The 12,358-nt window shown below is 36.5% G+C and overlaps 1 protein-coding gene across 1 annotated transcript in view; it reads right to left on the bottom strand.

Moving 5' to 3' along the window:
* LOC127066066 (inhibin beta chain) overlaps positions 1-12,358 on the bottom strand; it is a 37,829-nt gene that overhangs the window by 548 nt on the left and 24,923 nt on the right. The window contains exons 2-5 of the mRNA XM_050999323.1: positions 5,684-5,904; positions 4,755-4,989; positions 2,780-2,957; positions 1-1,962 (exon numbers count right to left, since the gene is read on the bottom strand). The exon at positions 1-1,962 is cut by the window's left edge and continues 548 nt beyond it. Coding sequence (XP_050855280.1) covers positions 1,722-1,962; positions 2,780-2,957; positions 4,755-4,989; positions 5,684-5,904 — 875 coding nt within the window. The 3' untranslated portion in view covers positions 1-1,721. The remainder of the gene's footprint in view (positions 1,963-2,779; positions 2,958-4,754; positions 4,990-5,683; positions 5,905-12,358) is intronic.

The following is a 12,358-nucleotide window of genomic DNA, read 5'->3' as shown; positions in this document are numbered from 1 at the left end:
TTCATAAAGAAAAAGGAAAAAAAACGAAGAAAAAGAGAATTTAAAAAACATTTCTGATCTTTTTTCTCATTAAATCTCTTCTTTCTTTGAAATTGTTACGTTCATGCTACGTAAATTATAACATATCGATTAGCAAAAATATTTTTCGAAACTCGTACTCGTTGCGATCTAATGTCCGAGGTATCATTGTAATTAAATAAGATTTACGGCAATAATAATAATAATCATGAAAGCAATAATGACATATAATGATATAATAATAATGATGGTAATAATAATGATAATGATAATAATTATAATAATAGTAATAATAAAAATAAAAATAACAACAACAACAAGAACAACAACAACAACAACAACAACAACAATAACAATGACGAGAGAAATAAAAAACTGACAAAAAGAACTAAAACGATAATATTAATGATATAATAATAATGAAAATAATAATAATAATAGTAGTAATAAGAATAATAATTTTGCTTCCTTAGCCTTTTTGAACTCTTAATAAACGTTTCCCTTCCCAATTCGGTCCTTCCAGAAAACCCCGCCTCCCCGCCCTTGACTTGCTAAGTTTATCGTTTTACGCGCGTTCAATTATATTTATATATATAGTATTTATAATATATATATATATATAGATTTTTAATAATATTTTTTTACTTTGTTAAATTGTTACTCGATACTTTCATACGTTTCGCATAAAAAACAAGGCAATTAGATTGAGTTGTATTGTTTACACTTAGAGTTTACGCCCGTATCGTTCTTTTTTTTTTTTATTTGTTATATCTTTAAATACTTATACTCGGTTTTGAATCACCTCGCATAATTTAACGCGCGCGCGCATGTATATCTGTGCTTTCCGTGTATACGTGTACGTGTACATGTGTATGGCGTGTGCGCGTATGCGGAGTCGCGTAGATGCGCGAAATGCGGGGGCAAAAGTCAGAAATATTTTATTTAAACCCTTTACCACCGTTTTATCGCAACTAATAGAAATGATTAAGCTCACCATAAGAATTCGCACGCGGTGACTTCGTTTCCGGTACGATTAAATCACCAGGAAACGAATCGGTTGCGTGTATGTAAGTGTAAGTGTAAGGTACGTTTATATATATATATATATATATATATATATATATACATATATATATACATAATATATCTGTATGTATTCGTCTGTCACGTGTATTCGCTTATGTATAGGTATCGTCTGTATATATGTATGTATATTATTTATAATATATTATACCTCAAAAATGGCGGACACACCCGAGAGACCGACCGAGGAGGTATTCGTTTTTTTGTCTATTTTTTTTTTTTTTTTTTATTTCATTTCATTCTGTTCCATTTCGTTTCGTTCCGTCCTCCTCTAACTTCTCCTTTCTCTCATTTTCACTCCTCCTCGCTCTTCATTATGCTCTGTAATAGCGAGCACGATCGCATTTTCGAGAACAATTTTATTGACTTCGGCGAAATCTCGATCGCGCTCGCTCGTTTCGATTCCTCTCGATTCTTCTCGAAAATTTTTCGAGGAATCTCGATGGTTGAAAACGGAGAACGTAGGAAGTTCCAAACAAAATCCCTCGTGGTTGAAGGCTCCCGAATAAATCGCGATAAAGAGCAGGAGGAGGATCTTTCGCAGGGGAGGTGCCGATTTCTTTCTTTGTTTTTTATTATTCCTTTCTTTTCTTCCTTCTTTCTTAAATCGGAGATTCGAATTAAGGGCAGCCACACTCGTCGACCACCATCTTTGGGAGATCCCTCTTGATGATGTTTGAGTCTGGTCCATAGTATATTAACGACATCGGCGAAAACTTGAGGGGTGCACAACACGGTTGCATACCGGCGAGCCGATCCATCTTCCTGTACTCTTCGATCACGTGCGTGTAATAGTTTAGGAACGTGTCCGGCGTTCTGTGACCCGCCGCGCAGTCGCCTCTGCAGTAATTCGCGTAATATCTGGGACCAACAAACATTTTAAATCATTATGATGAAAATATTATTTAACGGATTTGAATTATTTTGAATTACGTCATTAGAATGTATCAAAGTGTACAAGTTACAATTTATGTAGAAACGTTTATTTCGATCATATTTCTTTTTTAAATAAACAGCGAACGTGCCGACGGGAATAATAAGAAAGAGAGAGAGACAGAAAGAGAAATTTTCAAGTATCGGAGTAATCGATGTTGTTAATTGAGAATAGCCATCGATTGGTATTTTTTAATTCTGGCACGCGGATTACGCTATCCCTTTCTCTTTCTTTCTCTCTACTCCATTCGCGCCGTGGGATTCTGTTTATAACAATTGCCTAGGATTTAAGGGCTTTCTCATGATACCTTACGAATGACTACGTGTACCGAGCGATGGCGAGCTCTCTGCAAAACTACTGTCGGCCCTGTGAAGCACAGCGACCGTCTTTCCCGACGTCTATAGTGTAGACTCTATACGATTGCCAGACGATAAGTCAACGTTGATCGCGAATATCGATCGTTACTATTATCGGATTGAAAACGAAAATCCTCTCTTTCTTTTTCTCCTTCTCTCTCTCTCTCTCTCTCTCTCTCTCTCTCTCTCCCTCTCTCCCCCAACGTTCCTGCTTATCGTGTTAATCGCTACTTGACTAGTATCGTCCAACCAGCACTAGTATCGACTAGCAATGTAAATATATTTCTCTTTTTTTTTTCTTTTTTAATCCTTTATTCGTTTGGATACTTTTGACACTCTTTAAACTCATAGTAATTTATAATTTTGCGGAAGAGATCTGATTCATTACCCTTGAGGAGCGATTATCCAATCATCCCATCCGAGCTGAGAAAAGCTCACGTAGAATCTCTGTTTGCAGCATTGGCCCTTTATCGCGCCGCTGCATTCGATCGCTCGTCTTCTTACGCGTTTCACAGCTGCGGGATCCGTACGTACAACGAGGAAAGGCCTATCTGGATCTTGAGCACCTGCAACGTATGAAAATCAATGTTCAATTTTGTTATTTATTCGTTTCATTGATAACAGATAGGGACAAGATCTACATGTCGACGAATCTTCGATAACTCTTGTCCTCCACGACAAACTTCTCGATACGCATCGCCCGAATTTTGGAGTTATCTACTTTATGCCCGAGAAACAGCTTATTGGTTAAGGAAAGCAATCTTGGGAAAGTTTATCGGGGAGTTATCGGAATAGGAGGAGAGATCGAGCGTAAGTTGGAAAAAGCACACTGACATTCGAACTCGGAACGGTTCGCATACGATATGTATGTACTTTACGTATATATGTATTTTTGTGAAAGGAATTTTTGACGAGTATGAGGAAATTCGATAGCGATACGATATACCTATCTAAGAAATTTATGATCATTGAGAAGTGCTAAAAATCATGAGTAATCTGATACATACGTTCTGCTTCAGAATCTAACTGCGGGATGTTTCTATATTCCATTAGAAAAAAAATATTCATTTCCATCTTAATTTCTACGGACATTTTTTTGTTGGTTTGTCCGTTCAAAACAGAAAACTCTTTAATGATATTGATCGAAATACTCGATCGTGGGAGTGTCGTGTAATGGAAGCAAAAAATTTTAATCGTTCGCGGTTATACGTCGGTGAGAAGTAAGCCGATTAGGTAAGCTGATAAAGGGAACCAGAGAAATAAAGCTGATTATATTGGAGCGTGCTCGGTTTGTCACATTCCACGTGTATGTATATATGCATGTATGTATGTATGTATGTATGTATAAAATATCCGAGACTTTCTTGCTTTAATTAACGATTACATAAGAAGTTTGCCGTTCTATGCCAAATGAATTTCAATTCGAAGCTTTTAACGAAGATTAAGAAACAAAAAAAGATACATCTTATACAATAACGCATGTATAAAATTCTTAATATAAAATGGAGAAATATCTTTTAATATAAATGGACAAATAAAACGTAAAAAGTATTCAACAAATTAATCGTCTGTAGTTTTACAAATATTGAAGTACGATGAACAATGTAAATTATTGATCCTGGTTGAACGAACATTTCTGTCTAATTGGTCGTATTTCAATTGAAATTAGATGTCATGTGGATCAGAGAAAAGAAATCATAGAAATTAGAATTCAAAATTATTTCCAAGTCGAAGTATTGGTGCAAGACAATCGATAATGCATACACGTAATATCCGAATAATCTCGAACGTTATATACCCCACCATCTCGTACGTACATACAATATCTCGGAAGTGTAACAACCTAGAATACTAATGCTACGAAAGGGATTGAAATAGCGGCGTGGGAACAGGAGAAAGACAACCATGTTCGATCCCAGCGAATCCATGGAATCAAATTATCATATTGAAAGAATTGTTCGTTAACCTCAATATGCCTTCTCAAATTAGTTAGCAGCGATACGAATGTAGGCTAAACGTTATTTCCATCGTATCACCTCCCAACTTTATGTGACTAGTCTTTATACTATGGAAGCCATATTAACCGGTACGACTTCGCAGTATCTCTGTGTTATGATACGGAATCGAAATAAGGTTATCTCCTGTAGATGTTTGCGATTGAATTTCATTTATTTTTGATATACTTTTCCTTTTGATATTTCTTTCCCTTCGTGTCGATAAAATTATTAAAGAATATCATTTTCGTTGTCGCGATGCTTAATTAAGACATGGAGTTATCTATCGTACTGAGAAGATTCGATTTTTATCAAGTTGAACGTTCCCGAATCGCGTGTTCTAAGCATCAGATATACAGTTCTGCTTGCCTTTTGGATTTAACGAGGACTCGATCACGTGCGGTGAGTGTCCGCCAAAGGTCGACACGTGAACGTGCGTGCCGCATCCTGTGCAATCCACCAAGAGCGTCAGTTTATCCCTCGGTGAATTCGTGTTCGCTGTGTACCAATTGCTGACGACCTTTGTTACGTCGAACTTCTGCCAGCCCAATTGACCAACGTTTACGCCTAGGAACGTCACCATTTCGAGATGCTCTCCGAGTTCCTAAAAATTGAACGATCTTTAGATTTGTGTCGTTACTTTTTTTTTTACTTCGAAAGATCACGTGATCGTTGCGACGATAAAATCTATCCTAACAAATTGATCTATTATAAGGTAATACTTTGCTTACGATTAGATAAATATTGTATGTATCGATCGATTGATCAAAGATACCTATGTATATATTTTTGAGTGTGCGCGAGCGTAAACAAGAAAATATTATTTTTCAAGCGATATCGCGGAAGCTGTACGCTCGACCGAAACCTCACGACCGCTGCGTATAATATTGGAGGGATTATTATAAATACAGCTTGAGATAGTAGATGGGATTAGTGTCGGAAAAATCCGATAAAAAGAAGTAGAAAGCTTTTCTCGTCGTATTGTATCGATATCTTGCCAGTGAAACAAACGAGGGTAGTTCTAAAGGTAGGCAGGCTTGTCAGACGTGTTAAAGTATAACACGCTTAACCCTGCTTTCATTGGTTAACATTACGATCTTAAAACGTCAAATTTTATCTGCGATTCGGTAATTTTTCTTTTATTCTTTTTTTGTCTTTTTCTAGAAGTCGAGTAATTTTTTCGGTAAACTTATTATTACTTTTTTTCTACATCGTTGTAAATTTCATTGAATATTAGAAAGAAGCAAAATATAATAAGCATCTTGGAAAAAATGTCTTTCATCGTAAAATGTAATTACCTTGCCGCGCAAATGCGTTGTGTTGCCGCAACGCACCCTAAATACCCAGAGAGTGATGTTCCTTTGATTGCTTTGACCCTGACGATGATGTTGATAGTGATGGGCTTGTCTGAATTCTACTCGTGTCCAAAGGGTTGCCCGTTTGATCCTGAGAGGTTCTAATGCCGGTTCGCCGCTGGACATTGGAAATTCCAGTAATGGTTGTCCGTTTAGCGTACGCCCTAGAACCATCAACGTAATTGATTATTATAGTAATAACGATACATTAGACGTTGAGAAACGATCGTCGGTTCGTTTTCATATAGGAAAGAGAATGTACTTTGTTAAAGCTATGCAGGTAGATATCATGCTACGATGTAAAAATGTACGTAACATAATTTTTGAATCGATCCTTTAATACGCGATTGATTACTTTAGAAATTTTTAGTAAAACGAAAAGAATTATAACCAGCTATTCAAGTGAAAATAAAGTACAATGTCATAATCTTTTTTACGAAATTAACTAAAAAATTTTAACGTTACGTCGTATACGTTCAATTATGCATTAAATTAGATTAAACGTTGTTACTCTGTAATCACATGTATTTTTAACGATTAATTATATTTATTGTTTGAGGTCAATCGAATAAATGATGTCAGAAGATTGACGTTGAAATTTATTGAGATCGTCGCTTCTCTCTCTCTCTCTCTTCCTCTTTTCATTCATTCATTTGCGGACAATTACGAAGATTCAGCGACCTCGTAATTTACGCGAATTTTAATTACGCGCTCGTCCGTGCGAATAAAAACGCCGCCATCGTTGACGTCGTCGTCTAGGCAGCAGCGTCGTCGCGGTCACGGTGATTTTTCTGGACGCTACCAGTCCTGACTATCTCTCTCTTTCTCTCTCTCTCTCTTTCTTTCTCTTTTGCTCTTCTTTTTTTCTTTCTTTTTTTTTCGTTTATTCCCTCCGGCATGTTCACCCTCGCACACGTTCACCCCACCCAATTGCAGTACGCTGCCGGGTCGGAGTGGGCTCGTGTCGTGTATTGCGTTACAATCCCTTCCCACCATCACCAACGTCGTGTTCGTAAGTGCGTTCGTATACTAGACACGCGAGAGAGAGAGAGAGAGAGAGAGAGAGAGAGAAAAGACAGAAACGAAAGAGCGCGAGTACTTCATGTTCAAGGACCGAAACTCTATACATATACGTATTATGTACCTATATATAATATATATATGTATGCATATATATATATATATACATATGTATATAGATATATAAGAGCTGACGTTGATGCTTGAAATAATTACGAGTTACGAAAGAGAAACATTTTTGTCGTTGCGTAAAGAAGAGTCCATGGGTGTTGGAGTGGGTGTTGGAACCGCCAACGAGCATGGTTTAAATGAAAAGTCTCAAAAGGGGTTGAAGAGATCGTACACGCGGTTAGAAGCTCGACCGAGAGCTCAGTGCCACGTTCGTTCGTTCGTACGTAGGAACATATGTAGGTATATTTTTTCACACCCGTTTCATTGTCTATAGACATATAAATAGAAGTGTATATCGTCAACACGTACGTGTAGATAGTATATACGTGTGTATAGTAGACGAGGGTATAGGATAGGTAGAAAAGGGAAGGATTACACGAGACACGATGCAGCGGTAAAATACTTGTGGTAGAGATCCGTGTAGCGAAAGAGAGAAAGGGAGAGAAAGAGAAAGAGAAAGATATATGCTCGTTACACGTGTGTGCGCGTAGAGTAAAAGCAGGGCGGCTTCATCCCTTAACGGTTTGGTGAGTCACGGACCGGTGGGGCTGCTCGTTCGGTGGGGATAAGCACGGGTTTGTCTGCCGCCCGTCTGCCTTCCGCCTTCCACCCCCGCCAACCAGTCAGTACTCTCTTTTTAACCCCTCTCGGTCGCTTGCTCGAGCGCGCCCGCGCGCGCGCACCCACACACCCCACCACCGAGCTGCGCTCAGCCATCGCGACTCGTTGCTGTCGCTGGACGCCAGCAGCTGCGAGATATTCAACCTGCCGGCCTCCCGACTACGCGCTTAACCTTTTAAGTGCGCCAGACTGAACGAGTGCGAGAGAGAGAAAGAGTGTGCACTTATACCGTCCGTCTTTGCGAGAATCCAAAGACGCGACACGTCTGCTTTTACTCTCTCTCTCTCTCTCTCTCTCGCTCTCTCTCTTTCTCTTTATACACACATGGAGCCCACCCGCCTGCCTGCCTGCCTGCCTGCTTTGCTTGCCTGTTGTGTCTCTCGAAGCCCTCCGCCGAGACTTCGAGTTTCCCTTACACACGTCGTCGTCTTCGCCGTCATCGTCGGCGGCCTATATACGACTCCTTTACCTCGTCTTGAACAAAGAAAAAGAAAATAGAAAACGCTTAATGCCAGCCACGAATCGCGTACCAACGCTATTCGCTATGCAAGATAAAGAAAGGTGAGGCAGACAGAGACAGAGACAGAGATAGAGACAGTGAGAGAGAGAGAGAGAGAGAGAAAGAAAGAGAGAAATAAGGAAATGGAAAGAACAAGATACGACTTTCCGTACGCGTTTCCGGTGTTCTGTTTTCTCTTTCCTTCTTTTTTATTCCTTTCATTTGTCTCTCTTTCTCTCTCTCTTTCCTCTCTTTATCTCTGTCTCTTTTTCTTTTTTGGATGCTATGCGGTCTTGCATACGAAAGTTCACTTTGGTTACGGTATCCGTGTCCGGTATGAAAGCATATTTTTGTCGAGGGACAAAGATTTAAAATTGTTGATAAAAGAGAAAAAGAAGCAATGGCGAAAGATTCTTTTTTTTATTTCTTATTTTTTCCTCGCTATTGAATGCTTCACATACGCTTGAGCCCAAAGGATATATGTGAACTGTTCTTAGGCATTTTTTTAGAATTTATTTATGTCATCTACTCTTAGGAGTGACTCGTTCGTAATCGAGTGATGGCGAAAAGCGAAACTGCGGTAAAATTAGAAAAAAAAGAAAATTGCTCGAAGTACGATAAGAGATTTTTCAATCGAAACGAAAAGTAAGTACCGATGAGAAAGAAGATGATGGAAAAAACGTTTTATACCCGTAACAGTTGATCTTATGATCTTACTATCGAAGAGAGGCAGAAAAAGAGGTCCTCTTTCTAGTCTAAACACAGGGAAGCATCAAGTGGAAAACACTGTTTATACGAAGTTGGTTTACACGAAAAGTGGCCCAGTAAGTGCGATTCAAATGGAAAGAGAAAGAAGAAGAAAAAAAGAGAAAGAGAGAGAAGATAAAAGTGTATGTGTGTGTGTATGTATCAATGGGGTGTATCGAAGAACGTACGTACGAGGAATATAATACGTAGAATACGTAACATTCATAAAACGGTTTAAGTGCTTCTCTTTCTCTCTCTCTCTCTCTCTCTCTCTCTCCCTTTCCCCCTCTCTCTCCCTCCCTCTCACTGTTATTCGGTCGCTGTACCATAAGGACGTCTCACTGGAAAAGGTCAGAACGGGCGATATTTGCTTTTAATTCATTCTGATTTATGTCTTCGATCGTTTCAATATCGTCGTATCACCATTATCGTAGAAAAAGACGATAACTGTCCGGTGAACGTGAAGTACGGTATCGGGATACAATAGCCGTAAGAAGAATCATTCTCGATCTCGTGCTTTCGAGAAGCGTTCTCGCAAAAAAACCGAGGATCGATGAGACATTAATGCTCCGTGGTTATGTCGTCTCGCATGGCGAAGCAGTGATACTGAAAATGCGGCAAGGACTATGTACTTATGTGTTTCGTTCTTCCACGTTTCTCATTTTTTCTTTTCTCATTTTATTTTTATTCTCGCTCGTTTCTACAAGAGATCATTCTTCCAATGCATCCAATGGGATCTCAACTCATTTTCATTTACGTACAGATGAAAACACATAATGTCGGTAAGTACGCACATATATTTTATATTTTTCGTCCTGATAGCATATCAAGAAATTGTGTTAAAATAAAAGTAAAATGCGAGGAGATTTATTTTCTAATAATATTTTTTTTTTTTCATTTGCTTGCTAATCTCTACGACAAAAATTTAGGTTACATTTAATATAATATTTATATGGTTTTTTTTTAAATCGATGAGGCAATTCTATCGTTTTTTCTTGTTCTTTTTTAAGTTTAAACATTCGATTAAATTTTATAATTTCAATGATAATTACTTTCAATTATTTTTAATCCTTAAATTTTCACCTTTATCCTACGTATCTTAATCATCTAACTTCCTTTATTTCATTCTTATGAAACGGTGAGGAAAACAAGATAATTTGTACGCGAGAACACGTATCCTTCGATTTTGAAATTTCTCTTAGACTTCGTAACGATAATCGATAAAGACGAGAAGAGTTACGGTCGGTATGGAATGAAATAATAGAATTCTTCTTCTTCCAAGCAATCTCACGAGACTGGAACGAGCGTACGGATATCAACGAAAGAGGACAAAGATGAAATATTGGTGGACGGTGGCTTTGCGCGTCCTTGGCGCCTGATCGACAACCGTTGATCCTCGAGTTTTAGTGGTAGAATATTCTTGCTGTTATTTCGACGTACCAAGTATATACATCCATACGTACATATAGTATACATACACACATCATACTTATCATACATACATTAATATATACATACACATACATACATACATACATACATATATATACATACATACGTATATAGGTACCTATGTACATACCATACACGCACGTGAACACATACACATATACATACATACACATACGTAACTACGTACGCGCGCGGATATGATGTTATATGTGTGAGTTTACACAGCACTGTGAGCAAGAAAAAGAGAGAAAACGAAAAGAAAAAGAAAAAGAAAAAGAAAAAGATAAAGAGACAGAGAGAGAGAGAGAGAGAGAGAGAGAGAGAGAGACAGACAGACAGACAGACAGACAGACAGACAGAGAGAGAGAGAGAGTCATCTGCCATTTCGTACGTTTTATTTTTCCCCCACCCCATCCCCCTTCATTCTCATCCCTTACACGACATAGTATCACCCTTATCCCTTTCGAAACGGTTTCGAATTTCGAAGGAACGGAGAAAACAACGACACTCGTCCGATGTAAAAAACATAATGGAGTGTGATGTATGGGCTCTTAGCGACGGTTTCCAGTATCGGTTAGTCTTGTTAGTCTACATGTATCTATGTACCAGTTTTAAGTTTGAGCAAAATAATGCATAATAACAGTTACGATTTTATGATTGTGCTTCATTAATTGACATTATTCACGACTTTATTTTTACTTTCGGATTGAAAAAAAGAAAAGAACAATACACTCGTTACTATCGTTGAATTATCAAAGAGAAAAGAAGAGAGAGAGAAAATGGGATGGAAGGTCACATTCTTAATAATTTTTTGCGAACACGAAAATGCGTTTTTTTTTATCGATGCAATTTGTTCATTTAAAAAATTACAAGACTTAATAATCGTCTTGAAAATCAAATCATGATAATATGGTGCAGTAGAACACTAAATTTTAGTTGGTCTAAATTTGTGTTTGACAGAATAATTCTTCGTTAATTCGTATTACTTTTGCTGTTTCATGCGAAATAATCTTCATTATTTTGTCATTAATATTTTATTTTATATATAGGTAATATTTTAATTTTATCACGTATATATTATAGATAATAATTTTATCTTATGTAGATAATTAATTTAAGAAATATTTATTGTTTGTGATTTTAAATTAAATATCAAACTTGATATCTTTAATAATTTGTTAAAAAAGTTTACATTGAAATTTCTGAAACAAGTTATCCAATTCGATTCGATATATGTAAATCTGTAAATAATTAAAATAATACTTCTTCACTTTTTTAAAGTTTTCTATGAAACAAGTTTCAAGAAACTATTCAAGAAATATGCAGGATTAATTTTTTGAAATTATTATAAATTATTCTTAAGCTTCTTAATTTAATTTTGTAAATAATAAATAAATAAATAAATGATTAATGTAAATTAAAATAAAAATCAATTTTTTTTAACTTTTCAAAAATATAATCATTTTATTTATTTATATTAACATCTTTGCTAAGAAAAAAAGTTCATTAAAATAAAATTTATTGATATTTACAATAATTAAAACAACATAGGCTATTAATTATTTTTCTATCAATTATACTTTCAATTTTTTATTACAACTTAATTTTTATTAATCTTAAAATAAAAAAAGGATATTACTAATAAAGTATCACTGTTTCCTTCCTCGCGAGATTATCCCTGTGCAATTAGCAGAGAAGATATATCGAAATAAGCCGAGTCACGTTAATGCATGAGTAACAATGATAAAAAGAAAAAAGGTTTCATCGTCTACAACGATTACTTTAATATACTTCAAAGATTAAAATAAATGGAAAAGACTTGCTTCGACGTAAGTGACAATTCATGATGTTGATGATGATAAGAAAAGAAGAATACTATAGAAAGGAGAAATGAAACATATATATACATACATTTACACATATACACACATACATATATATATATATATATATATTATATATATAAATATATATATACATACATACACACACACACACACACATATATATACACAGAGCGGGTAATAAAATTCGTTCGTCTCGCGGATAATCATCGATGGAATGTAGGATGAGAGAGGATGGGTTGGATGCATTCGGAATTCTCAGCC

Source organism: Vespula vulgaris, chromosome 9, assembly GCF_905475345.1.
Source record: "Vespula vulgaris chromosome 9, iyVesVulg1.1, whole genome shotgun sequence".
In the NCBI taxonomy this organism is placed as follows: Eukaryota; Metazoa; Arthropoda; class Insecta; order Hymenoptera; family Vespidae; genus Vespula; species Vespula vulgaris.
This window is presented reverse-complemented; position numbering and strand designations above follow the sequence as displayed.